Source organism: Dreissena polymorpha, chromosome 10, assembly GCF_020536995.1.
Source record: "Dreissena polymorpha isolate Duluth1 chromosome 10, UMN_Dpol_1.0, whole genome shotgun sequence".
NCBI lineage: Eukaryota > Metazoa > Mollusca > Bivalvia > Myida > Dreissenidae > Dreissena > Dreissena polymorpha.
This window is the reverse complement of record NC_068364.1, coordinates 52,164,753-52,191,374: the sequence shown is the minus strand read 5'-3', so window position 1 is coordinate 52,191,374 and position 26,622 is coordinate 52,164,753. Positions and strand designations below refer to the sequence as shown.

The 26,622-nt window shown below is 35.9% G+C and overlaps 1 protein-coding gene across 14 annotated transcripts in view; it reads left to right on the top strand.

Annotated features, from left to right (window-relative positions):
• The window catches only part of LOC127847138 (dystonin-like), a 144,781-nt gene that overhangs the window by 98,796 nt on the left and 19,363 nt on the right, over positions 1–26,622 (top strand). For 10 of the 14 annotated variants that reach the window (XR_008033836.1, XM_052378794.1, XM_052378798.1 and 7 more), the window contains 7 exons: positions 349–372; positions 8,740–8,912; positions 13,613–13,660; positions 20,994–21,153; positions 21,842–22,003; positions 23,048–23,173; positions 24,957–25,211. Coding sequence is in view for 13 of the 14 variants with exons in the window: in XM_052378794.1 (XP_052234754.1) it covers positions 349–372; positions 8,740–8,912; positions 13,613–13,660; positions 20,994–21,153; positions 21,842–22,003; positions 23,048–23,173; positions 24,957–25,211 (948 nt within the window). In the remaining variant the exon portion in view is untranslated. The remainder of the gene's footprint in view (positions 1–348; positions 373–8,739; positions 8,913–13,612; positions 13,661–20,993; positions 21,154–21,841; positions 22,004–23,047; positions 23,174–24,956; positions 25,212–26,622) is intronic. The other 4 variants (XM_052378805.1, XM_052378799.1, XM_052378797.1 and 1 more) reach the window with 2 other exon arrangements.

Below are 26,622 nucleotides of genomic sequence, written 5' to 3'. Positions count from 1 at the left end.
TTCCTTTTGGGGCAACATCTACCATAAAAATTTGAATAACTGTAAATACAAACAAGTAATTTTTATGTTGATAATGGTCATGTTTGACATATATTATAATATTATTTAATGTTTCATAATAATCTGTATTAATGGTGGTAGATGATACCTAAGTTGTATTTCACCTTTATTCACACTGCATGCATGTTCTCATTGTATATTGTAATTTTCATCATAATGTATTTAAAATCGTGTATGCATGTACATATTTTATACACTGTAATATTGCGCCTGTATATAAAATTGTGGATGGCGGTCTTGCGTTGTAAATCACCCTCATATATATTTTGTGTGTTTCTAACTATCTAGGAGGAAACAGGTTTAGACTTGGAGGTATGCATACACACATCTGTCTCTTTTTTCTCTTTAGCCTGTGTCTGTTAATATGTATGTCTATAAGTATGTCCCTCCGTCTTCCGTCATTGTCATGATATATAGTTTGTATGCGTGCTCTGTGAAAAGGGGCTTTTATGCATGTGCGTAATGTGTTAATTTAAACCTATTTATTTTAGCTCAATTGCATCGAAAGCCTAAGGCTTATATAAACGGTCTTGAGTCCGTTTTCTGGGCTTAGAACCAGTACTTGAGATCTAAAGAATGCTCCGTTGGTCGGGATTAAACCTGTGACCTCCTGGTCGCTAGGCGGACACCAGATCCACTACACCACTGTGACCTACGCGTAATGTGTTGTCCAAGATTAGCCTGTGCAGTCCACTTGTATGATGTTCTGCATTTAAAGAAAGTCTCTTCTTAGCAAAAATCCAGCTTAGGCGGTGTCATCCCTGAGTAGCCTGATTAGCGGACTGCACAGGCTAATCTGGGACAACACTTAACGCACATGCATTAAAACCCATTTTCACAGAGCGAGGCTCCTTTATTACAATTTGTATGAGTGTGCGCTTGTAGCGATAGTGTGAGGTCCTTTATTGCATTTACCGATCTGTCTTTTCCAAATCTCAGCCACTCCCCATAGTGACCCATGCTTCGAGGTTTTTAAGTTTCGAATTCTCTGAATCAAATCCATATATTATATTATGTTATATTATATACTTTAACTTATATAAAGTACAAGTTTATTTTTGCCCACTAGTCGTTTGTTTTATTAAAAGTTACAACTAAATGTATTTCGTCAAATAAAAATAATCAATGTACTAGTTGTAGCAATACTCATGCTATATAACATGTTTGATGAGATTAATATGTTATACAAAACAAACATTATATATTTGGGTTACCAGGAAAACACACTAAATAATATAAAATAATGTATTTCGAGTTAATAGTATAGTAACAATTATTGTGAAACAAACATTATCTTAACCAAGTTACGGTCGCTCTCTGTTTTTGCTAGACACTGTCCTATATCCTAAACTCTATTTTATAGAAAATCATTTCTTCGTTTTCTAAGTTCTAAGGAGCTGTTCTTCCTTATATTGGAACCAAATGCATCTTGTATGCTCCGCTCTCCGTTTTTATGCCATCAATGACAAAAATACATGTGAAGATTTTGTTGAACACTTTCGGTCAACTTTGCATCAGCAAACTTAGAAACCCCATGTGATGCAATAATACCTGTCCGTAAATGCTGGGGACACAACCGGCAATTTGACCCATTTATTCCTAGCGTCTAGAAAGAAAAGGCCTTGGCAAACAGCGTAGTCCCAGATGAGACGCCACATGATGCGGCGTCTCATCAGGGTCTGCGCTGTTTTCTTAAAGGAATTTTTGTAAGAAATATTCTAAATATAGAAATAAACATGCTAGGTCAAGGTCATCCTTCAAGGTCAAAGGTAAAAAAAATCTAAGCGGCGCATTAGGGGGCATTGTGTTTCCGACAAACACATCTCTTGTTAGTTCTAACATTATGTTGCAATAAAACGATTTTACTTGGTAATTTATTCATTGGAACTTGATATACTCGTTTATCTGATCAAACCAGGAAACCCGTAGTTTCGTTTACTAAAAAATGACTTGCGTGTTCGTAAGGGCTTAGTAATGGTAGTTATATCGGTTCAAATGGCATGTTCCTGCACGGAGCGTATATTGACCTAAAGTCCGTGGTTCCTGTAATCACATTCAGTGTGTGTTGACTGAGCTTATGACCCGTGAGTAATATGTCCCCACTTAAAAATTTATCTCCCACTTTTTAGCCTTTATGAGTTTTACCGTAAAATATTATTTCTTTGAAAAGTACAGTATAGAGTTATTGTCACGTTATATGATCTACCCCAGTATGGGGCGTCATCTTTTACATAAACGAAAGGCATTTGAATAGGATGATTTGTCCGTGAATATAAACATGCGATATTCAGGCTTTTTTGAAAATCTGTGTGTACTAACTTCAACGATTAGTGTTAATGCTGTCTGGCCGAGATGTGTTCGTCTTTTCATAAGCCTTAACTTGATGTTTCTACGAACATCTTAGCATAATTTATGCTTGATTTGCACTCATGTTCATCCAGGATTTTTTCAAAGTTGGTCCTTCCTGTATAAAAAATTGTACCGGCGTTCTTTTATTGTAAATTTGATTTATGATCTAATAGAGTAAGCCAATTACAATCAAAACGACGGCGAGCAAGTAAGTGTACCATAATAATTATTATATGCAACGTCTGTCTATAAACTGGTAACAGATAATGGTTCATATTTGTTGCGACTGCAATTTTATGCAAGCGCTAAAATGTATTTCACATAACGCTTATTGACCTTTGGTTGCATGACAAGAAATAAAGTTTAGTAAATGCTCTTTGCTTACAGAATAATCGATCCAGAATTGAAATTATCAAACTTACTTCCCCGATCATTTAGATGTTTAACAATTAAATGTTAATGTCATAGGCTGGTATTTTGTTCATAATGATATATTTTTGTGTTTTTAAAATCATTTGGGGCGAATATTATCTAAAGGGACTTCAGCAAACAGGTTGTATATTACTGACTATTCCGTATGTCGAGCTAAATTATAAAATATAAAAAGCAAAATTTAAGTATTAAATGGTAGCCAAAACTTGGCGATTTTAATAATTACTGCCATTATTATAACTAACAACAATATCACGTATGCATTCTTTTTCGTCCGCCTAGAAATTTCTAAAGTTATTAAATAAAGCGGTCATACTTTGCTTCAATAACCGATTGTTCGCCATCACAAACCTCAACAAAGAGGTCTTTATTAACGATGTAAATTTCTGCTTCAGTGGTCCGTGTACGTTCATGAATGCGGGCTTTAAATGAGACATATTACAAACCTGTATATACGTCGAAAAAATATGCACGATCTTGTTGCTGTTTTACGGGGTATCTAGTGTTTAACAAAGGATATAAATTATTTAAATCAACTTCAACTGTCGGATTACTATTTTCGTCTTGATATTAGTCAGGGTTGGTAAGTGCAATCTTTGGTTTTGAAGTTGCAATTGCTGCAGTTTGTAGCAGGTGGCGGGGATACTTTATGTTTTTTCACTCGTCCATCTGCATTCCAAAACGAAACTTTAATACACGGCTGTGTTTGTTAAAATCAAAATTGATTACATGTACTAGCATTTGAATGGTGAAGAGTAGTATTTATAGACGGTAGATTAAAGAGCACTAAACATGCGAATACCCGGTATTTGCTTTTAGTTTCCGCTTTCGGTCGTTAAATACATGTTATCGCTGAATGTTTGTCAGCAAAGATACATTTTTGGCTCGTAACTCCTAATTTATGCAAATGATTACACGCAAATTTTCAAAATCGGCTCAAGAAGGGGCATTTTTTTAAATAATTTTTTTCGAAGGTTTTGGAGACATCAGTCGCACCCGTTGCACACCTTACTAAAACATAGTTGCCACATGTCGTTTCATATGTTCCCACTTATTTCGGTACTTAGGTTTACACGTTCTAATTTTTTACGCATATTTATCCAAACAAAGCTAAACTTGCGAAAAACTACGGATATTCATTTTGTTTACTTATTGTTTACGCATGGAACTATTTACAATAAGGCCAACACAAAAATAGGTCCGTTTCGGGTCTCCCGACCGTGTCTCCCGAATTGGCGCCGACCCTCAACTTGGTGTCGCCAAAAAAAATCGTTAATTTTCTTCATATAAGATGTTATATCAAGCAAACAAAGCATATATATACATGTATTTCTTATAATAAGCTTTAGTAGCCTTCCATTCTAGTACCCGAAAGACAAAAAAATCCCCACTTAGTTACCGACCCTGTTTTTTTCCCCAAGGAGACCCCAAACAGACCACCCGACGCGAATCTTGACCATCTGGTTTTTTTTATGAAATATGTTTTGTTTGATTCGATCCTTACCCGTCGCATACCTGTATCTGTAAGAAGGCCAATCTTGCGTATACATTCCAGTCGAGCCTGTTTGGCTTCATTGTTCATTTACTACGATTGTAATATTATACCGGTTTTTGTTTGACAAGTAGTGATGCATGGATTGCTTTATATTTCATCAACGCATACAATCATATACATCGAGTATCGCTCATCAATGCATACAATCATATACATCGGGTATCGCTATCTAGTTCCGTAGTTGAGATCTATATCTTTTTCGGCGTTTGTAAGTTGCTACAATGAGGCGAATTGTTCTTGAAGCATTGTTCTGTGTACTTCAGATGATCGCTTTGTAAAGTATGTATATAACGAGCAATATAGTACAGTGAATATGTATTGTATATTTTCGTGAAACAAACGGATCTTCGATCATTTATATAAAATATGGTTGGTGTGTGCGCATTAAATTTTCAATTGGCAATAGTCACACGAAAGATACCCACCACTTACAAAAAACGCTGCTGTTTTTTTAAGGTTGAGACTTCGAAAAGTTGAAATTGAGTATCACCAGGTTGCGTCCATATTTGCATTTTTATTTATATCCTTATTAATATTTACATGCATGTATATAAACGCCTTCAATGTAAGGAAAAGCTCTTATTTCAAGTATCGCGTTGTGTTTAGGTTTAGTCACCTCATGTGACACACTCGTGTTCTGTTAATCCATGTACTAGCGCACATGATGTATTATGTTTCAAATACGGCACGATCGGATGCTTTGGTTTTTCTCATTTGTTAGAAAAAAGGGTCAATACCTAAAACATGTACAAATATAAGTTTTCATCTGTCGGCTTGTGCCAGGCCAGATGTGATCGCGAACCATGGACGATCAGCGTACCTACGGGCCATTGTAAAATACGACCTCTCGATTAAAGTCAGGCTGAAGCATTGGGGTTGTACGAAAAGTTGCATGTTCGTACAGCGTATGCTTTTGAATGCATATATACGAATTTTCAAACCTAAAATAAGTTCTTATATATGCGGTGACATGTCAAAAGCGTTTATGTGATTAAAATTTAGGGCATCTGATCGACGCGCTCTGAATAACATATGAAAAAAACAACAACTTGAAGCCTGTCCTGCTTACGATTGTTTTCATAAAAATAAATGTACTAAATTCAATGACAGCTACAATACATATGACTGACGGCGTAAGGAAAATAATCGTTAAATGCCTCAGATTCGCTTTGAGAAGAATTTTATAACTTTGTAACGTGTTCATATGTGTTCATAAAAATCTTCATTTAACTGAAATTTGATGCATTTCCCGGCTTTAATGTGGCTATTTTCCAAAAACAACTGTATCTAAAACATAACGAGTATATAAAAAATATTTAAAAAAAACGTGCTCAAATAAACACGTGCTCCAAGTAATGCGTATCGCGCAATTTTACTAGAAATTGAACGTTATTATTTACTTTAACATAGGCTTTGCTTGTATACATTTTTCAGAATTTCAAAAAGAACGACTCTTAGACAAAGTGTTCATTTGATAGGTGAACGTGAAACAGTTCAGCTTAGTATCTTATTATTATCTATCTTCTATAGAAGTGCTAAGCCGATCACATAATTTCGCACTTAATCATAAAATTTCTGTCAAAAGTTATGTCCTGTATAAATAAATTAATATTAATATCCATTACTTTCTCTACATTCATGATTTTCCCATGCTTCTCCCGCCGGCCTTCAAAAGTATGTTTTGAAACATGCAGACGAGTTTCTTTTCGTTGATCTCTGCTTTTGGCATGTAAGGCGCCAAAGGTGCCCTCGCCGTGATACGCGATACCTTAATTGTGCCATGCCCAGTCGATACGTTTGGCCCACTATTACAATCTGTGAATGGGGACTATACTATAAAATATGTCTCACGCGTTGTACGATTTAGGTCAAGAGTAGTTTTATGACATATTTAATACCATACTGAAATAGACCTGCTTACAATATGTGTTAAGCGTCGTCGCTGCATTGAGGTTGGTGGTCCATGTACCTGACAGGTGGAGTTAACTCCTGTTACTCCGTTTCCCCTCACCCACCCACCTCCCACACGCAATATAAGTTCACACAAAGCTGAATATATTTATTTCAGTATAACTAAATAGGAGGACGATGCAAGTCAAAATTCGTCGCAACTGCCTATAGTCTAGTAAAGATCGACACTTTGAGAGACACACACACACACATGCATGTACCCACAATTAATTAAGACAGTGGCGGTAACGTTTTACCGAGTCATAGAAATGACGCTTGTGTGTGTGTGGTCATTTTGGATGGCTCAAAACGACATGTACCATTAAGGAGTGAAACAATACACCATTTTATACACAATATAACAGAGCTGCTACAGATTCTACCATTAAGAATACGTTGGCAGTTCTTCTTCAACCTATGCCGTTCGCGTGATCTGCATTTCACTAATTAAAGTAATATTTCGGGACTTTTGGGAATTACATGGGCTATTAGGTCCGAAACGCGTGTCTCAGATACAGGCTTTTTCCGCTCCATTTTGGGAATACGCCACACTGGAATTTTGGGAATTTCGCGTCGTGAAAACCCTCATTTTGGGAAAAAAAATATTCGCAAAATTGGCTCAATTGGGAAAAATTATCGCATGTAAATAGTGTTTCTTATATTTCAAAGTAGCCGTTAAATGGTAAATAACGTCTATTTTGATAACTTATTATTAAAATTTTATAAAGTTTTATGAACATGTGAGATAAGTGCAGGTTTTTCAATCTGAATTTGGGGAAAAGGCCTGGCCTTTTTTGAGGTGAAAAAAATCGTGCGAAGCGCCGGATTTTGAGGAAAATAAGGAAAGTCTTAAATAATCATTAACATATTTTACAGTTTTTAAAACAAATTCAAGGCAACAAATAATTTAATTATGCAACACTTTCTATTTTCTACACCGGATCAGGTTAACTTATATATTTAAAGGTAAAAAAAAACAAACATTTTTTTTTGGGGGGGGGGATTTTATTGGGTATTTTTTTTTCAATTGGGAAAAAAACAACCAGATTTGCATTGGGAATGGGGCCGAATTTCGGACCCGTGGCATAGGGCGGAAAAAGCCTGAGATATGCGTCCCATCAAGGAAATACCAAAGGTTTCGACGATGACGTTGTTTATAAGACATGCAAACATTTACTGTTGGGCGTCAACGAATTATGTGACAATATCAAAAAAAAGAAACATGGTCTAATATTCAGTATATATTTATTCAGTTTACAAAACTCATAAGCTTTTCTATTGAAACGTCTGCGCGTGTACCTTTAATTATTTGCGATTCAACAATGCAAATGGGCAGTTCATTTTTACCGTGCCATTGACCCGGTGAACAAACACTAGCAACTGGTAAATCTGGGTAAATAAACGTTGGGTTAACCCCAACTCCTCCGTGTTTAAAGCATCTAATTAGGATAATGACAGTGACTCAAATTTCAGCGTACCAAGTTAACTTTTCCTCGGGGTGATACTTCACGTACTTCAAATCGCCCTTTGCGATCTCTAAAATTCGATTATTAAAGGGGCCGTCCAACAGATTTTGGCATGTGTTAAAGCTTGTCATTAAATGCTTTAAATGCTTTATATTAATAGATTTAAACATTTGAACTAAAAATCTCCAGTAAAAAATAATAATACAATTTTTAAAAAAAGAAGAAAAAAACGTTAACCTCCACAGGGCTCGATTCGAAGCACTGACCCCTAGAGTCATGGAAGCTTAGAGTAAAATGTCTCCCGACTTAACCACTCGATGTCACGTCAAATGCGGGGGTATTTTTTTGCTATATAAGCAATCCTCATAGTTTCCCAAAATATCGATTCTCGTCGAACGACGCTTTAATCTGTTGGACAGTCCCTTTAACATCTTAGTGACACGTTTTTTGTCGTTTCTTTTACCGTGAGTACCGAAACAAATACACCGTTATTTTTCAATAAACTATGGTTGAATACCAATTTTATAACTATGTTCACATATTTTAAATTGACAAACAAAAGATGACTTCAATTAAATTACAATTTAATGACAACAAAATTACGGAGCAAAACAAACGTGACACACATACTGCACAATAGGTCTACTATTGCAAATATTACCATTCATATTCAATTTTAATTTAAAGAAAATAAATGCATACAAGAACGTTAGTTTATAAATTCCTCACGGCAATTCTCAACTGTTTGAAAATACATTTATTGAATGGCAAAGGGATTACATAGTATTTTTCCTCTGAAAGCCTTAATGACATAAGATATACACAATAATGTAGTAAATCAATTTAAATGGAAGTTATTTAACAGCAATTATCCAAATCATTCATTAAAAAACACAAGCGTGTAATACACGTGCATAACTTTTTCAGAGGTTTCAACACCTTCTCGCCGCCAAGCATCCAGCCTTCTATTCAGCGTCGCGTCTAGGAAGAAATCTGAAAGACAGATGCACAAAAACAGATCCCGAGCGCGATGAGCTCCAACAAATGCTTGATGACCTGAAAAACAAATGGAATTCAGTTCGTTCTGTGGTCTCAAAAAGGTATGTATCAATCTTGTACGTGTGCGATTAATGTATGACTACAACTTAAAACATACAACGTAAGCTTGAGACGCCCCCTGATTTTTACCTGAGCAAATAGAGCGTGACTCATTCCGAATACGGCGTGCCTCTGTCAATGTCGCTCACTTGAATGTGGCGGTATAAACCGAAGCATCCCGCATGATAGAATATTGTCAATCAATTCGACCTATAATTGTGCCTGGGCGGACGCGTTTTGTTGCAATTAAGGAGGATTATTTTGTGTATTTGGATTAATTATTGACTATTCAAACTGGCGTCCGATTCGGGGACGGATATGGGCTCCGAGGAGGAGAGATGGGGCCATATGACGATCCCTCGGTTAATGCGAATGTCCACCAGGTAAATGTCAGGTGTTGCATTTAAATTAAATGTCGCGTTTTTGTTTACCTTTAATGATCGACAATGTGTTATCAATAACGATGACACTCGTTCATATCGGGATGATGTTATACATGTATGATGTATTTGTATCGAAATTCGTCGATTCACTGTGAAATGATGTTCTTTTTACGGGTCCATTATCCATATTGGATGAACGATTGGTGTATTCTTTATATCTGTTTTGAAACAATGCAGTTAATTAATTATTCAACATCTAAACTAAGCTGGTATTGATCAGATGGCATGTGGGTTTCTCTGTCATTTGGTTAATTGATATTGTTGTTACTATTGCAAAAGAATGTTAACTTGTGTGAGATAATTGAGAAAATAAGACAATAAACAATGTATGATGATTGGAAACATTAAGGTTATACTTTATTCATTTTTGTGTAGCAATTCTCAGGTGAAGCAAATTGTTAAGCTGTATTGTACAGCATTAATGCTATTTAAGGCTTGAGCATGGATGCAAGTTTAATATTTTAAAACGAAGGCCCTGTTGAATAGGTGCAGGAAATTGATATTTTTTAGCCGTGTCTGCTCTGGTTTCGTTACTGCATATTGCAAAGTTATAATGAGGGATTATGTCATTGGATGGCTTCTAGACTCAATGTCATATAATGATCATAATTGCACGAGGTAAATCCATTTTCAGTTGCTTTGATACTGTATACATTTACTGAATTCATGACCGGTTTTGTGTTTACAAACAGCTTTGAAGAAACAGAATTACTATAGAAAGCTTTTAAATGGTAATTAAGTATTATTTTTGTTTAAATGAATACCCATAAATATGTACATTAAGTTTTAATTACTGAATTTTAATAAATGGAACCGGTCATTAAAGAATTTGTATCATACCAATACGATATAGAGCATGGAATAGCAGTAGAAGACATGTGTGGGAGAAATATTTGTTTATTGTTCTGTTAAAAAATGTGCTTTAAGAGCTTGTCAGAGTTATATGTGGATTATGGAGTATTCCTATTGATACAGGTGGATAGCAGGGTTTCTTTGTGACAACAAGCAATACTTATATAGCTTAAGATAGCAAAGCAGACAGGAGTCAGGATTTTGTCAACACAAAGTGGGCTGATTGTTTACAATGAAATCATAATGCAAATGTGATAAACTATGATCAGCTTTAGAAAGAATTTTCACCTTTTTTGTTGCCACATTGATGCTTTCTTTTGATAAAATCCACCTTATCACAGTCGCATACATTCTTCTGTTATTTATAAAACCTGCAGCCATTGCCATGGGACAAATGTAGGAAAAATAAGGGTGTGAACTTATTATTGTTTATTTTGTATCTGTATTTTAAACTTAAAGAGTATTTCATCATTTTTTACTTTTAAAATTATCAAAAGCCAAGGCAACCATCTTTATTTGTTTATTTAAGATATCATAATTTTAAATATTTAACAATGCAATTGCTTTTTTTATTATTTATAAGTACATGAATGTGAAACATAATTGTATTGAAAATATATTGCTGAAGTAGTATACAAAGTTTGGGAAAGTTAATGTCAAATATTATTTTTCCTTTACATGCAGGAATACCTGCAAACCTGGCAAAGAATGTTTAAAAGAAGGCAAAATGCAAGAGATTTGGACAATCATATTAAGAGTGAGATTGTTTCAAGTCCTCCTGTTCAGTCATCATGAGTATGAAATAGAGTCATTGTATTAAATTTTCACACTTTTTTACAAGTAGCTTCTGGTATTTATTGATATCTGCCTCACGGTAGATAACACATCATATTTCAAAGATAATATTGTTACCATAGATACTTAACGATGTTATCAGTGATGAAAGTTTGATCAGATTTCTGTCATTGTTTTTATCATATTATAGTGATTTTACCATGCAATATTCAGTTCCATAGTTGACCTAGCACAGCTCTGTTATTTTTGTGTAAGCACACTTCTTGACGTTAACATACTTTAAATTTGTTTAAAAGGGGTTTTCTCAAAAAGGCAGTGACTTTGTCAAGACTTTAACATAATAATTTACTGGTGTTTAAGATGGATGATTCAGACTGGTGTATCTGCCTTGCACCGGTATACAGGTATAATGCTAATGAAAACTGTGCATTTCATGAAGTCAGTTAAATCAACATTTCACAGATGCAATTGTGTCAGAGCAAATAATTGGATATTAAGGGACAGTTTAATGTTGACTAAATGAAGCCAAGTTGACAATTAGACAAGTTTATAGACACAAGTACATGTATGTGTCCCAACATAAACTAGACTGCATAACTCACTGATACAATTGTGTTCAAATAAAACTGTAGTAATTTTGACACATTTATTGTTGTATGAATTGATAGCATTCAACAGAAATCAGTTATTCCAACTTCATTAATAAGTGTTGGATACATTTTAATGTTCTGTTAATGTATAAATTTATTGACTGTGGTAGACATTGTATGTTTGGTATTGATACAAAAATCAATGGACACATTTGTTCCTTTTGTAAAACAACAGCTGTGTGTGTGGCATCAATGAGTAATACTATATAGGAAGTAATTTGATCAATTAACAAATGGAATTGTATTGAAGTTGCAGTCCTGTTGTATATATTATGTAGGCCTATTGATTAGGAAATCTCTTTCTTCAATCCACACTCAACTAAATTAGTACTTCAGGTTTTCTCATTTGAGATTCTCCAGATTGTCTACTTTTTGGGGTTGAAAGTTTGTTAAAATTATTTAACTTGTACATACAATAAATCTCAAAACTATTTTTAATTGCATAAGTATATGGAAGATGTAAAATTCATAATTTGACAGTAACTTGAAACTGTTTTTACAAATGTGTCATTTGTCGTATATGTTAATCATAAATCACTTTTTTCTCAAACAGTTATGATGATTATAATAATTATAACATTGTTATCAAATTGTTTATCTGTTTGCCCTTGCAAATGCACTGAAGCAGAACAAATAATTATGGTGTAACCTCAGACACTTTCCTGTAATAAAAACAAGTTTTATTTACCCCCAGTCTACAACCCCCAGTGGAGGTGTGTAATATACCTTACCTTATATAAGATTGTACAGCCCTGCTATTGTGACAAGACTGTAAGCTGTCAGTATAGCGCACGGCTCATTACACTGCCTAAATGGACTCTGACAGGGGCTTAATTGTCAATGAAAACCATAAACTGCCAGAATCTGATACAAATTTGCACTGAGTTGTTACATTTTCTCACTTAAATTGATTGAGATCCTCCAGTTATGTATTACTTAGTGCATGTGTTGATATTTTACTTTTATGTTGGTTTTAATAGGGCGGTTCATTGATGGTTCTGAAATATTTTGTGTGTGTGACATTGAAAATGAGCTGCCGCTTCTCTATTTAAGCTTTGCTCTTGGAAAACAGGGCTTAATGCATGTTGAGAAAGTGTGGTCCCAGATTTGTCTGTGCATTCCACAATGCTTATCAGGAACAACACTTTCGGTTGCTAAGGTATTTTCTGTGAAGGGAAGTCTCTTTATAGCGAAAATTAAATTTAGTAAAGAAGTGCAAATTGCAGACGTCCATGATTGGCCTTTGCAGTCTGCACAGGTTAATCTGGGATGACACTTTTCACAAGATTTTTCCAGATCTTGGCTAATGTATTTCGTCTGCATTTGAATACAATGTAGCTCTGTATTTAATTCTCATTTACCTTACTCACTAAAGAACTCTTCACTTCTGTCAATTGAATTGCATTAATTATTGTACACATCATCCTTGAAATGGCTAGTTTAAGGAATGTCTGGCGGTGTATTTCACTGTTTGTTAAGTCCTTTCTCGCCTTAGGCTGCATTATGTGAGGACCGGCAGTGTATCCCAGCACTCATACCTAAACTAACTTATTAGGTTCATAGCCATATCCAGAGTCCAAGTGTTTATTTATAATTGAAAGATATTCAATTTTGATGTGGTCTTGTGTTTTTTTGGAAACCGGGAGCAAACCACACCTTTCTAGTATGGTGAACACAAACCACAGTAAGAGCGGCTGGGATCCAATACGGGGCGCTGAGGTGAGAAGTGCGCCTACCAAACACCATTGTTACTGGGCAACCTGCTCTTCTGTAGTGTTGAGAATCTCCTTATAAGGGCCTGCTACTCCCGCAGTGACCACTGTCAGGGGTGCCATTACATTTACACAGGATGGGTTGGAGGATAAAATAAAGAGGGATTAAACTATTCAAACTAGGCTTTTGAACATGGTTTATATGAATGTATTGCACACAGTTACTTGTACATATTAATGGTCATTTCAGTGCCTTTCAGCATTATGACCATATCTACATTTGGTATTGGAACAGTTAGTAAGTTAAACCAAACATGTTTTACCCCAACCAACATGTGGCCCTTACCCCATGTATGTCCTTATGTCAACAACACGCACACCTTATATTGGAGAAATCTTTGTGAACTTGGGGGCTTTGGTTTACTTTTGCATAGTTCTAGAAAAGGATCTGTTGTCTATCAATCAAAATTGGTACCAGTCCATCAACCATAATGATATTTGTACCAGTCCATCAATCATAATGATATTTGTACCAGTCCATCAATCATAATGATATTGGTACCAGTCCATCAATCATCATGATATTGATACCAGTATTTGAAGTTTCAAGCCTGCACAATGTCACGTGAAATGTAATTGTACTGTGACGTTAGAACTGTACATCTCAACATTATTGTGATAAATCTATATCTGGTCTTCCTAAAGGAATTTTGTCTCTAAAATGTACGTCAGAATCGGTCAATACTAGTATTTCTTACTTTAAATGCACATTTCATTTTCCTCATTAATAATCAAAACTCAATTGCTCTAACCACACTGTTTTTAATTTGCATGTAACTGAAAGTTCAGTTGACATGAAATCATTTTTTGTATGACAACCTGCTCTAGAATTTACTTCCACATGAAATCTTCCTGTATCCGCTTTCATCAGTGACCCCTAACCGGGTTTTTCCAGACTGCAGGGCTTTGGTTTGAAATGGAAACAACTCATTATTCTGTACTCTCTCCAGCACATGTGTGATGTCTATTATGTTATATGAGCCTTGCACTGTTTAAACCAGCTTGAATGCATGTGCGTAAAGTGTCATCCCAGATTAGCCTATGCAGTCCGCAGGGATGACACTTTACGGACTGGCATTAAGCCCCCTTTTTCAGAGCGAGGCTTAAATGTTGTTTTTTATGGAGGGTTTATTTATGTGATGATTTCAGGGCTTGGCAGACATCTTCCCTGTTATCCTTGTACCTTTGTTCTACTATTCCTTAAATTGCAACGGTATACATAGTTAAGTTAAGACTGTAAAAAAATCAAATTAAGAACTGTTCACATATTTTTAATCCCCTTCTTGGAAGAAGAGGGGGTATATTGTTTCGCACATGTCGGTAGGTCGGTCCGTCCGTCCACCAGATGGTTTCCGGATGATAACTCAAGAACCCTTGCGCCTAGGATCATGAAACTTCATAGGCACATTGATGATGACTGGCAGATGACCCCTATTGATTTTGAGGTCACTAGGTCAAAGGTCAAGGTCACAGTGACTCCTTCTTTGATGCAGTTTAGGACCACATTTGCAGATTATATTATGTACATGTACTGTTGTGGTGGGGTCTCCGTCCATCCACCAGATGGTTTCCGGATGATGACTCAAGAACCCTTACGCCTAGGATCATGAAACTTCATAGGTACATTGATCATGACTGGCAGATGACCCCTATTGATTTTGAGGTCACTAGGTCAAAGGTCAAGGTCACAGTGACTCGTTCTTTGATGCAGTTTAGGACCACATTTGCAGATTATATTATGTACTGTTGTGGTGGGGTCTCCGTCCGTCCACCAGATGGTCTCCTGATGATAACTCAAGAACGCTTACCCCTAGGATCATGAAACTTCATAGGTACATTGATCATGACTGGCAGATGACAGCTATTGATTTTCAGGTCACTATGTCAAAGGTCAAGGTCACAGTGACAAAAAACGTATTCACACAATGGCTGCCACTACAACTGACAGCCCATATAGGGGGCATGCATGTTTTACAAACAGCCCTTGTTCTATTTGTTTGTTTTGATTATCAAGATATTTTGCCAATCATAAGTGCAAAATTCAATGTTTGTTCTGCACAATTTCTTAACATTTCTTCAAAGTTTTGAAGATTTTATATTATTGTTTATTGCCACATAATGATTGATACTTTAGTGCATCTTCAAAAGCTGACTTAATAAGACTCATTGATTGTATGGAATACAGTGAAGTTATTTGTGACTACATACATACCTTTTATGAAAGCTTTAACACAATTAAAAGATATACAAAAAAGCTGTAAAAATATTAGTGCACATTTAATTGGAAAAACAAACAATATTCATACATTAATTCAATAATGCAAGAAGTGTATGTACAAACTGTAACATAATATTTGCATACTTTAACATAAGGAATGACCTGGAGTTTTAAAAGGGTACGATTTCGGATGTTTGAATATTCTATTTTCACATGTATATGCCCTCTGAATGTAAATTGCTTGCTCATTATTTGGCATGGCTGAATGGTGATTAGCCCAGTAGATTCATGCTCAATTTAGAGATGAAGTGTACTGATACACAGATATGGATCTTTATAGTATTTCTAATTGTCGTCAAGGGACATTTTCAAATGCTTGAAAAATAATACAAATATGTATAAATTTTGGAGAACAAGTAAGTATGAGAAATTTTGTTTTCAATGTCATTGGACACATTTTAAAAGGGCATTACTACAATAGGTATAATAAAATTGTTGCCATACCATTCAGAAATCAGCTTGACAAGGTTGACTTTTGATGGTTTGGTATAAAATAAAATAATAATTGCATATCTACAAGTGCAAACACAATTTATATTTTATAAGAAATAACAAGCGACAGAAAAAAATTCAAATTACAAATAAACTTAAATGACATTAGGCATTCCACTCTTAGTATAAGCTAGTGTTTGACAAAGCGTTTGGCCTTTCTATTGATATATTGATATCCGTGAGTGCTTACTTTTATAACTTGTGCCAATTTAATTCAATTGGTAACTGTTATAATTTCAGAATCATCAAAGGGATATAGGTTAACCGCTTGAAAATACGTCAGGCATTGATAGTTGGTCTTATTTACAGAGCTGTTTTAAGACCAATTCAAACGGACTGTACAAATATTTTGGATTAAAGAGCTATTTATCTCATCAATAGAACAGTAACCTGTTTGGGGGATGTTTATCTATACAGAAGCAATTGATACCATAGTAAAAACCTTCTGACAGTTACATGTAGAAGGACAGTCAGGCAAAGTGCAGTTGGGCTTGGATGATTCACAATTACAGCACTTTATGTTGCACTTAAACTCCTAAGTTTTATCACAGTTTTACAATGTTGGCACCTAATATAGATCTAAGCTCTGATTTTGATAACTGTTTTACAACTTTGATGAATGAGAATTAAGTATACAGTGTTGTTAGAAATAGCTATCATTGTTGAAGGTTAAACGCAAGGTGTTCTTAAATTTAGTCATCACCTGATCTGGTTGATCCCAATATTATTCAAAGTGTAAAAGGTCAAACATTCAGTTTTTATATACCGCCCCAACTTCCAGTATAATGTAAAAGTAGTAATCACCAACCATGTCAGTAATATCTGTCTGTCTCTTTGTCTGTTGACCAAAAGTTGCCAGGAATCTTTCTGCTACACTGTTCAACATTATCTTTAAAGTCACACACGCAAAATTTTATATCATAAGGAACAAATGCTTCAAGTTTAAATTTTAAACTTTCTTATGATATGGAGTTGTGCTTTTTCGACTTTAAAAAAACAAACAAAGTTATGCCTCTTTTTCAACTTTTCTTGTATTATGCTCTTATTATAATATTGAAATTTTGTCCAAAGCTTATCTCAGAAACTAAAAGAGGTGTAAATTTGAAACTTAATAGGTCTGTTGATCTCATTTGGGGTAAGTTCAGTGTACAAGAAACGTAACTCTTTCTCCTATATTTTTAGAGTGACATTCCTTGTCAATTTTTGTACATATGTTTTGTCTGAAGATATCTTAAAAACTGTATGTGACATCAACTTGAAAGTTGATTGGTTGGTATATCTCATTAAGGGGATGTGAAGTGCAAAATTAAGAGCCATAACTCTTGCTGCTATATTTTAAGAGCTAAATTGCCCTTTATTAGATTGAATACTCCAATTTTGTCTGGAGCGTATATTGAAAATCATAAGAGGTAACAACTTTCAACTTAATACATGTATGTAAGTAGATCACTATTAGGGAAATTGCAATGCATAACATTTAATTAAATGTAAATTGTACCAAACCATCACTGAATTGCATATAAGGACTATTATATATATCTCATTAATTTAGACCATTGCAGAGAATTGTCTTCCACCATCAGTCACTCACAGTCCCAAAATTATATTCCCACTTGACATTACATCCAATAGGTTAGTTTTAACCCTTTACCACTTCGATACGTATTTTTAAGCATGTGTAATCCCTAAGAAAGTTTCATTTAATCAGAGCTCCCGATAATAGGCGTATCTGCGTATTTACGCATTGAAAAAATATAAAAAAACGCATTAAAAATCGGCCCAGAACATAACAAAACGCAATACAAATCTTGGTACGTATTTTAAATCGATTAAAGTGCGTAACCGGTTTAACCAATAATCCAGTTGAGTTTTTAGTGTTATTTAACCTTTGAATCAAAAGTAAGTCATTCAAAATAGGTTACGCATGTGCAATTAATTTCCATCTATATGACATATAAAATAGTTGAAGTTCGATATCAATTTTTACCATGATCAAGCAATGACCCACTATATCATCATACATCATTGGAAAGATTAATGCATAATCTTTTGAAAAAAATGGATGTCATTAAATTCTATACGTTGTAACTCAAAATATTCACCTTAGAATAGGCCAACCTGTTTTGACATCTGTGCAGGCGACCATTTTGGGCTCAAATAGTATGACCTACTTTCAAAGCCGGGAAGCATCAACAGAAAAAGTAGAGCACAAAAATGGCTTTTTTTCTTATTGCTTACAAATAAACCTTAAAAATTGATACCAACACATTCCATTTGCAATGTATTTTACAGATCCTATGCAGTATGCACTGAACAATGTGTGCATTGTCAAACATATCAAACTGGCTGCATGTAACCCTGCAAACAGGGGTTCCGGTTTGGGGTTATGTGACAAATAAGCTTGTCATAAAAATGGCGGCCCATCATGTTTGTGGATTAAAAAGGGACCTTTTAAGCGACCAGCGGCTCCTGCAGGAATATTTTTAAAGAAAGTCTGTTCATATCGTCACTTTAAATTTATTCTGTTTGCATTTAATAATATAAATAACAAATAATAATATTTCTAGATTAAAAACGCCATTTACTCTTTCAGTTTTCTATGGAAATGGAAAATAACCCTAAATATTCCTAAATACTCTTTATGGCTGAAACAAAGGAGTAAAATACACTTTCACAATAATATCAGGGGGTGAAATACCCTTTAGACTAAATCCTTATCTGGAGCTCTGCATTTAATTAAAGACCTTTCTTACTATATTCAAGTTATAAATGCTTCATTTCCAACCCTTAGATACTAGTGAGCTGCAAACAGCATAAAACCTGAACAGACTGCAAGTTACTCTTTTCATTTTCACTTTGCTTCTTAGGGGGAAAGGGTGAACTTAGTGAAATCCCAAATTGCTAGATTTAAAGGCATTGACCTAATTATTAAGTCTTCTTATCAAACTATTGGACTAATCTAACCATTTGGAGTATTTGCTCACTTGTTTATATTTAGGCTCCATTTCACTATTGAGTAATGTACAGATAGGGTTTGATTTTAAAGTAAATATTTTTGACAGAGTTGGATGTGATAAAACTTTATTGGTTCCTAAACAAATTGACCATCATAAGTGATTACACTTATAAGTTCCTGCATATCTTGCAAGGATATCTATCATTCTGCTGTTATAAACAGTAAAGCAAATAGTGAATGATTATCTCATGTCTCTAATACTGGTTTGAAATAGAGATCATGACAGAGATCTTCAGCTTGCATCAAGTGAAGTAGTTGAGTGCAAGTCTCTGTAGATAACTAGCCATATACAGTATGATATAGTCTATAAGAGTAGGTATATGTTTGTTCAATACTGATAAGCGACTAGTTTGTTTGGCAAACTGATGTTTTTGTAGTATTGATATATTGATCATTGAGTATGTCAGTTGAGAGCTGTTCACAACTCTCTGATTTATGACTCCTCTTTGCCCATTGTTTTATAATGTTTAATATATTAGCAGTTTAAATCCAGGATGGCATTTATTAATAAAAACAGATTAAAAAATGTAATGTTTATGTTGTGTGCTTAACCCATTTATGCCTAGCGTCTAGAGAAAAGGCCTTGGCAAGCAGCGTAGACCCAGATGAGATGGCGCATGATGCGGCGTCTCATCAGGGTCTGTGCTGTTTGCTTAAAGGAATTTTTGTAAGAAGTATTCTAAATAAAGAATTAAATATACAAGACATCCCTAATTTTGGAAATAAATTGATCCAATTTAGAAGGATGGGAGAGTCCACTAGGCATAAATGGGTTAAGCCTTGAATTAATAATATTTTCTCGGTACTGATAGATTATGATCATTTAAATATCATGTCTATTGCATGTTGTTTGAATTTTAAGTTAGTGTAAATGTTATCTGATTTTCCTGATTTGTTTTTTATCAACCATAATAGATGGTGTTGACATTGATTAAATCCCTTCCTTTTATGACAGGATGCATGGTTGATATACAATTAGAGTGAAAGTCTGAAATTGCAGGGAAAACATTGATTAGTTCTCCAATAATGGCAGTTGTAAAAGCAGCATTGGATTGAAAGGCAGCATAAGAATTCCTGTATAACATAATAGTTGTTGAGTACTACATTAATAATAATACCTTCTCGAATAGTCGATGTAAGTTGGTCTGTTTGAAAGTCCCTCCTTCAGCCAGTCTGATCTTACATGTTTACCCATTTCTCAAGCAATATTCTTCTCTGCCCATTTTTTTCAGATCAAAGCAATCTGTAACTTCAGTAGCAATTATATTCTTCCATGCCTGTATTTATCAGTCAAAACAACCTGTAACTTTAGAAGCACACATATTCTTCCCTGCCTCTGCTTTAAAGTCAAAACAATTTGTATCGTATATTCTTCACTGTCTCTTTTTCAGTCAAAATAGATGTTACTTATATTCTTCTGTGCCTCTGTTTTCCAGTCAAAATTTGCTGTAACTCCTATTCTTCTCATCCTCTATGTTTCCAGCTAAAACAAGCTGTAGCTTTATTTTCTTCCCTGCCTCTTTTTTTTTAAGTCAAAACTTGCTGTATCTCATATTCTTCTCATCCTCTACGTTTCCAGCTAAAACAAGCTGTAGCTTTATTTTCTTCCCTGCCTCTATTTTTCCATTCAAAACAAGCTGTAACTTGTATTCTTCCCATCCTCTATGCTTCCAGCTTCCAGCTATATAAAGCTGTATCTTATGTTTTTCCCTGCTTCTATTTTTTCAGTCAAAACAAGCTGTAACTTCATGGGCACTAATCTTTTTATCTGCCACTTTTTTTCAGTCAAAACAAGCTGGACGAGGCGTTGCTGACATCTGGCCGTGTGGCCGACGCTCTCAGCTCCATGTTAGAATGGCTGGGCAAGGTACAGAGCAGCCTGGGAGAGGACCAGCCCATATTGGGGGACCTGGATACCGTCAGCATGCTCATAGAGCAACATAAGGTGAGCCACTGTTTTCTGCTTTTTAGCATGCTCATAGAGCAACATCAGGTGGGTCACTGTTTTCTGCTCAGAAGCGAAACGAAAACAACTATATTCAACCAACATAAAACCAGATTTCGTGCTGTTTTCTGCTCATCATTTCTTAGGTTTGGAAATATTTTTTATGCCCCCGGATCGAATGATCGGGGGGTATATTGTTTTAGGCCTGTCTGTCATTTGATGTGTGTGTGTGTCTGTCTGTCTGTCCCAAAACTTTAACCTTGGTAATAACTTTTGCAATATTGAAGATAGCAACTTGATATTTGGCATGCATGTGTATCTCATGGAGCTGCACATTTTGAGTGGTGAAAGGTCAAGGTCATCCTTCAAAGTGAAAGGTCATTTTTTTCTAAAATAGCTGCCGTGCGGCTTCAAAGAGGCGCAGTAGGGGGCATTGTGTTTCACAAACACAGCTCTTGTTCATTTGTTTCAAGCATTGCAGAATTTACCTTCCCAGGAACAGAGAAATAAGGCCCTCTTGTTTTCTCACATACTTTTCATAATTGTTTCCCCTTAATATTCCATGGAGTTCCAACAAGCTTTATCTTCCCTCTAGCAAAGAGTGGTGGTGCTATTGTTTTCTCTCATGATTGTCTCCCCTGATTATTCCTTGCTTGTATCTCATAATTGTCTCCCCTGACTATTCCAGGCATTGCAGCAGGAGTTGTCTGCCCGTGAGCAGACGGTGGCGGCCATGAAGGCCTCCGGTAACCTGCCCCCTGTTCAGATGGAGGAGCTGACATCACTGTGGGAATCTGTGAACGCACTCAGTGACCTTCGGGAGAACAACCTCAAAGAGTCCCTGCAACTGGTGGGTACCAGAATGGTTCATAAAGCAATCTTATTCCACCATTTGACTAGCAAATATATTTGGCTTCATATATACTCATAAAATAACCAAAATAAGTTAAATGTTGCCAACGCAAATCAAATTTGGCTGATTTTTTTTTATACAGGGCAGCCTTGTAAATACTTTGGGTAATATCGTTACTTTCAAAGGCTCCTGTTTTAAGTGTTCTAACCATGCCAACTAGCTAAGTTGGTAGAGTCCTGGACTGCTCATCAGAGGATTTGAATCCCCACTCAGTATTACAATGTTAGCGGGCATTGAACATTGTTTTTTATGCTCCCCCAATTTTTTTTCGGGGGAGCATATAGTCGCCGCTTCGTCTGTCCGTGTGTGTGTCCGTCCGTCTGTGCACAATTTTTGTCCGGGCTATTTCCCAGCAATTTATGACCGGAATTCAATTGAACTTTATGGGAAGCTTCACTACCAAGAGGAGATGTGCATATTATCAGCCGGTTCTGGTCGGATGATTTTTCACAGAGTTATGGCCCTTTGAAATTTACTATAAGCTGTACATAGAGTGCAATTCTTGTCCGCCCAACTACTAGACGTTTCCTGTTATCTGAATATATAGTGCAATATTGTGACAAAAAAAACCTTTGGGGAGCATCACCCGTCTCCGACGGTTTCTTGTTTTTCATATGACATTTACCTCTTTCCCCTGTATCAAGTCTGTTTATTGCCAGATACTGCACTTATAACTGTGTAACCTTCTCTCCTTGATCGTTTCCATGTTGGAAAAAACATCACCATTTTACGACTGAAATACTGTTCAAAACCGGAAAAAAAACTTAACAAAAACCCATAAAATTATGATGTGTTCTAAGTCTTGCAAAATGAATATCTCAATACTCATCACCCAGCTAGTCTTATCTTTATTTTCTTCCTGGTAAAAGTGCCATGAATTTCATAATTTAATTTTTAATGAAACAACAACACAAATTTTCCAAATTGTATTCCTCATCCAATATCCCATATTGATTTCCCTGCCCTGTTTCTCCCTTCCAGGCTGAAGAGTTCCAGGGCGTGGTGCAGGTGATGAGAGAGTTCCTTCCTCAGGCCGAGGCAGAGCTCAAGTTCAAGACTCTACCAGAGGACGAGGTTGCCATCATACAGCTGATAGAGAAACATGAGGTGAGACAGAGAAACACAAGGTGAGACAAAGAAACACAAAGTGAGACAGAGAAACACAAGGTGAGACAGAGAAACACAATGTGAGACATAAAAACACGAGGTTAGACAAAAAAACACAAAGTGAGACAGAGAAACACAAGGTGAGACAGAGAAACACGAGATTAGACAAAAAAAAAACACAAGTTGAGACAGAAAAGCATGAGGTGAGAGAGAGAAATACAAAGGGAGTCAGAGAAACACGAGGTGAGACAAAGAAACATGAGGTGAGACAGAGAAACATGAGGTGAGAGAGAGAAACACGAAGTGAGACCGAGAAACATGAGGTGAGACAGAGAAACACGAGGTGAGATCGAAAAACACGATGTGAGCAAGATAAACATGAGGTTAGACAAAGAAACACAAGGTGAAACAGACACATATGAGGTGAGAGAGAGAAACAAGTAGTGAGACAGAGAGACACGAGGTGAGACAGAGGGACACAAAGTGATACAGAGAAACATGAGAGAACACGTGCTGAGAGAGCGAAACATGAGGTGTGACAGAGAAACACGAGGTGAGACAGAGAAACATGACGTGAGACAGAAAAACACTAGATTAGACAAAGAAACACAAGGTTAGACAGAGAATCACAAGGTGAGACAGAGAAACATGAGGTTAGACAGAGAAACACGAGATTAGACAGAGAAACACAAGGTTAGACAGAGAAACACAAGGTGAGATAGAGAAACATGAGGTGAGACAGAGAAACATGAGGTGAGACAGAGAAACACGAAGTGAGACAGAGAAACACAAAGTGAGACAGAAAAACTTGAGGTGAGACAGAGAAACACGAAGTGAGACAGAGAGACACGAGGTGAGACAAAGAGACACATAGTGAGACAGACAAACACAAAATGAGACAGACAAACACAAGGTGAGACAGATGAACACAAGGTGAGACAGAGAAACATGAGTTGAGACAGAAAAACATGATTTGAGACAGAGAAACACCTGCTGAAAGGCGAGACAGACAAACACAAGGTGAAATACAGAAACACTAGGTGTGACATATAAACGTGAGTTGAGACAGAGAAACATGAGGTGAGAGAGTAGACATGGATCATACAGCTCATTTGCTTCATGCTCTAATGAAAATTACATTTATTTAGAGCTACTTTAAGACTTTTTGGTAAATTATTAATTTGTTTTACTCAATCAATTTCATTAAAGTCACATTTTATCATATTTAATAATACAATTTTATAGCATGATCAGAAAAACAAGCCTTGTAGCAAAATTGATTTTTAAGTCCAGGCACCGCGAGCCCGCTGTACTAAAATTGCCTGGGGAAAAGCCAGCAACTACCATTTTAATGTCAGATAATTTTATGAATTTTAACTTCTGAGGTGTGTGTCATCTAAATTTAGTACAATATAAAGTTCACTCCACTGCCAACAGTACGAAGACCATACCTTTGTTGAGATTGAAGGATCTTAATTCTATACATATTTTTCTCCTGTGTTGTAGTTGGGCTAAACTTGCCCATGCAATTTAAAGTGTGAGTATGCTTATGGGTCAGTGAACAAATGGTGAAAAAAAATGCTCGTGTAAAATTGTTTCCATGTCAATATTTGAAAGATTTAATATGACGTATCAGTAGAAAATTTTGAAGATATACAAGGTACTATATTTTTCATGTAGATTGGTCATATTCACAGACTAAAATTAGCTCACTTCTTATATAAATATGTTCAAAAGCGTATAAAGTACAATATTCTTTCTTACCTGTCCCATTTACTTTCAGAAATTTCAAGCAGAACTCCGCGGACACCAGGATACCATTGACAAAATAAAAATCCTTGCAGAAGAAATTCTACGAAACTGTCACCCGAATGCTATCCGATTTGTGAAATACTATTTGACAATAACACAAACCCGTTGGGACCAGTTGCTACAGCGAGCTAAATCATTGGAGCAGAGACTGCAGGAGGCTCTCAGAGCCATTCAGGGTAACGCAGCACTCGTGGAGGAGCTGCTGTCATGGCTAACAGACGCTCAGGTGAGACTTCAAATAAACAAATTTAACCCTTTACCACTCAGATATGTATTTGCTTGCATTTGTAGTCCATTAGGAAGTTTTATTTAGTATAAGACCTTTCGTACTAGTTTCAAGATTTTAAGGCTTCATCTCCAAACCTTAGATATTGATGAACAGCATAACACCTGAACAGACTACAAGCTTCTTGCAGGCTGTTCTGGTTTTATGCTGTTTGCACATAGCAATGTTAACTTTGCTTTTGAGTGGGAAAGGGTTGACTGTTTGGGAATTCTTTGCCAAATTTTTCCAATTGTTATCAAATCAGTATATATAGCAAAACAGAAATTGTGTGTCTTCTATCTTTTCTGCATGAAATGAACGTAAGTATCTTGGACAAACTAATGAAAAAAATGTTCTTGCATAACATTATTGGCATCTGATTCAAAGGTAATCAATTTTTTAGCATTGTAAATCTTTAAATAGTTTTTATCAATTATATCCTACCATATGGCATTAAAAGTATCAAATTTATTCAATTACACAACTTGACAACCTTATTTTCACATTATTCTCTCCCATGGTCTATGCTATTCTTACACAAGAATTCCCTTCTTTGTTCTATCCTATTCTTACTTTAATCACAAGATTTCTTATACAAGAGTTCCCTACCATAGTCTCCTATTATGGCATAAAAGTTATCTCCCCTAGTTCTATCCTATTGCGAAACAAAAGTTCTCCTATCATAACCTAATAGTTTCCTCCCCTAGTCTCCTATCATAACATAAAAGTTCCCTCCCTTGTCTATCATTACCCAACACAAGAGTTCACTCCCCTGGTCTCCCCTATTTTAAAATTTAAGTTTCCTCCCCTGGTCACTCCTATTCTAACATCTTAAGTTCCTCCCCTGGTCACTCCTATTCTAACATCTTAAGTTCCTCCCCTGGTCACCCGCATTCTGCCATCTTAGTTCCCTCCCCTGGTCACCCCTATTCTAGCATCTTAAGTTCCCTCCCCTGGTCACTCCTATTCTAACATCTAAGTTCCCTCCCCTGGTCACTCCTATTCTAACATCTTAGTTCCCTCCCCTGGTCAGCCCTATTCTAACATCGTAGGTTCCTCTCCTGGTCACTCCTATTCTCACATCTTAGTTCCCTCCCTTGGTCACTCTAATTGTAACATCTTAGTTCTCTCTCCTGGTCACTCCTATTCTAACATCTTAGATTCCTCCCCTGGTCTCTCCTATTCTAACATCTTAGTTCCCTCCCCTGGTATCTCCTATTCTTACATCTTAGTTCCCTGCCCTGGTCACTCCAATTCTTACATCTTAGTTCCCTCACCTGGTCACTCCTATTCTAACATCTTAGTTCCCTCCCCTGGTCACTACTATTCTAACATCTTTATTCCCTCCCCTGGTCATCCCTATTCTAACATC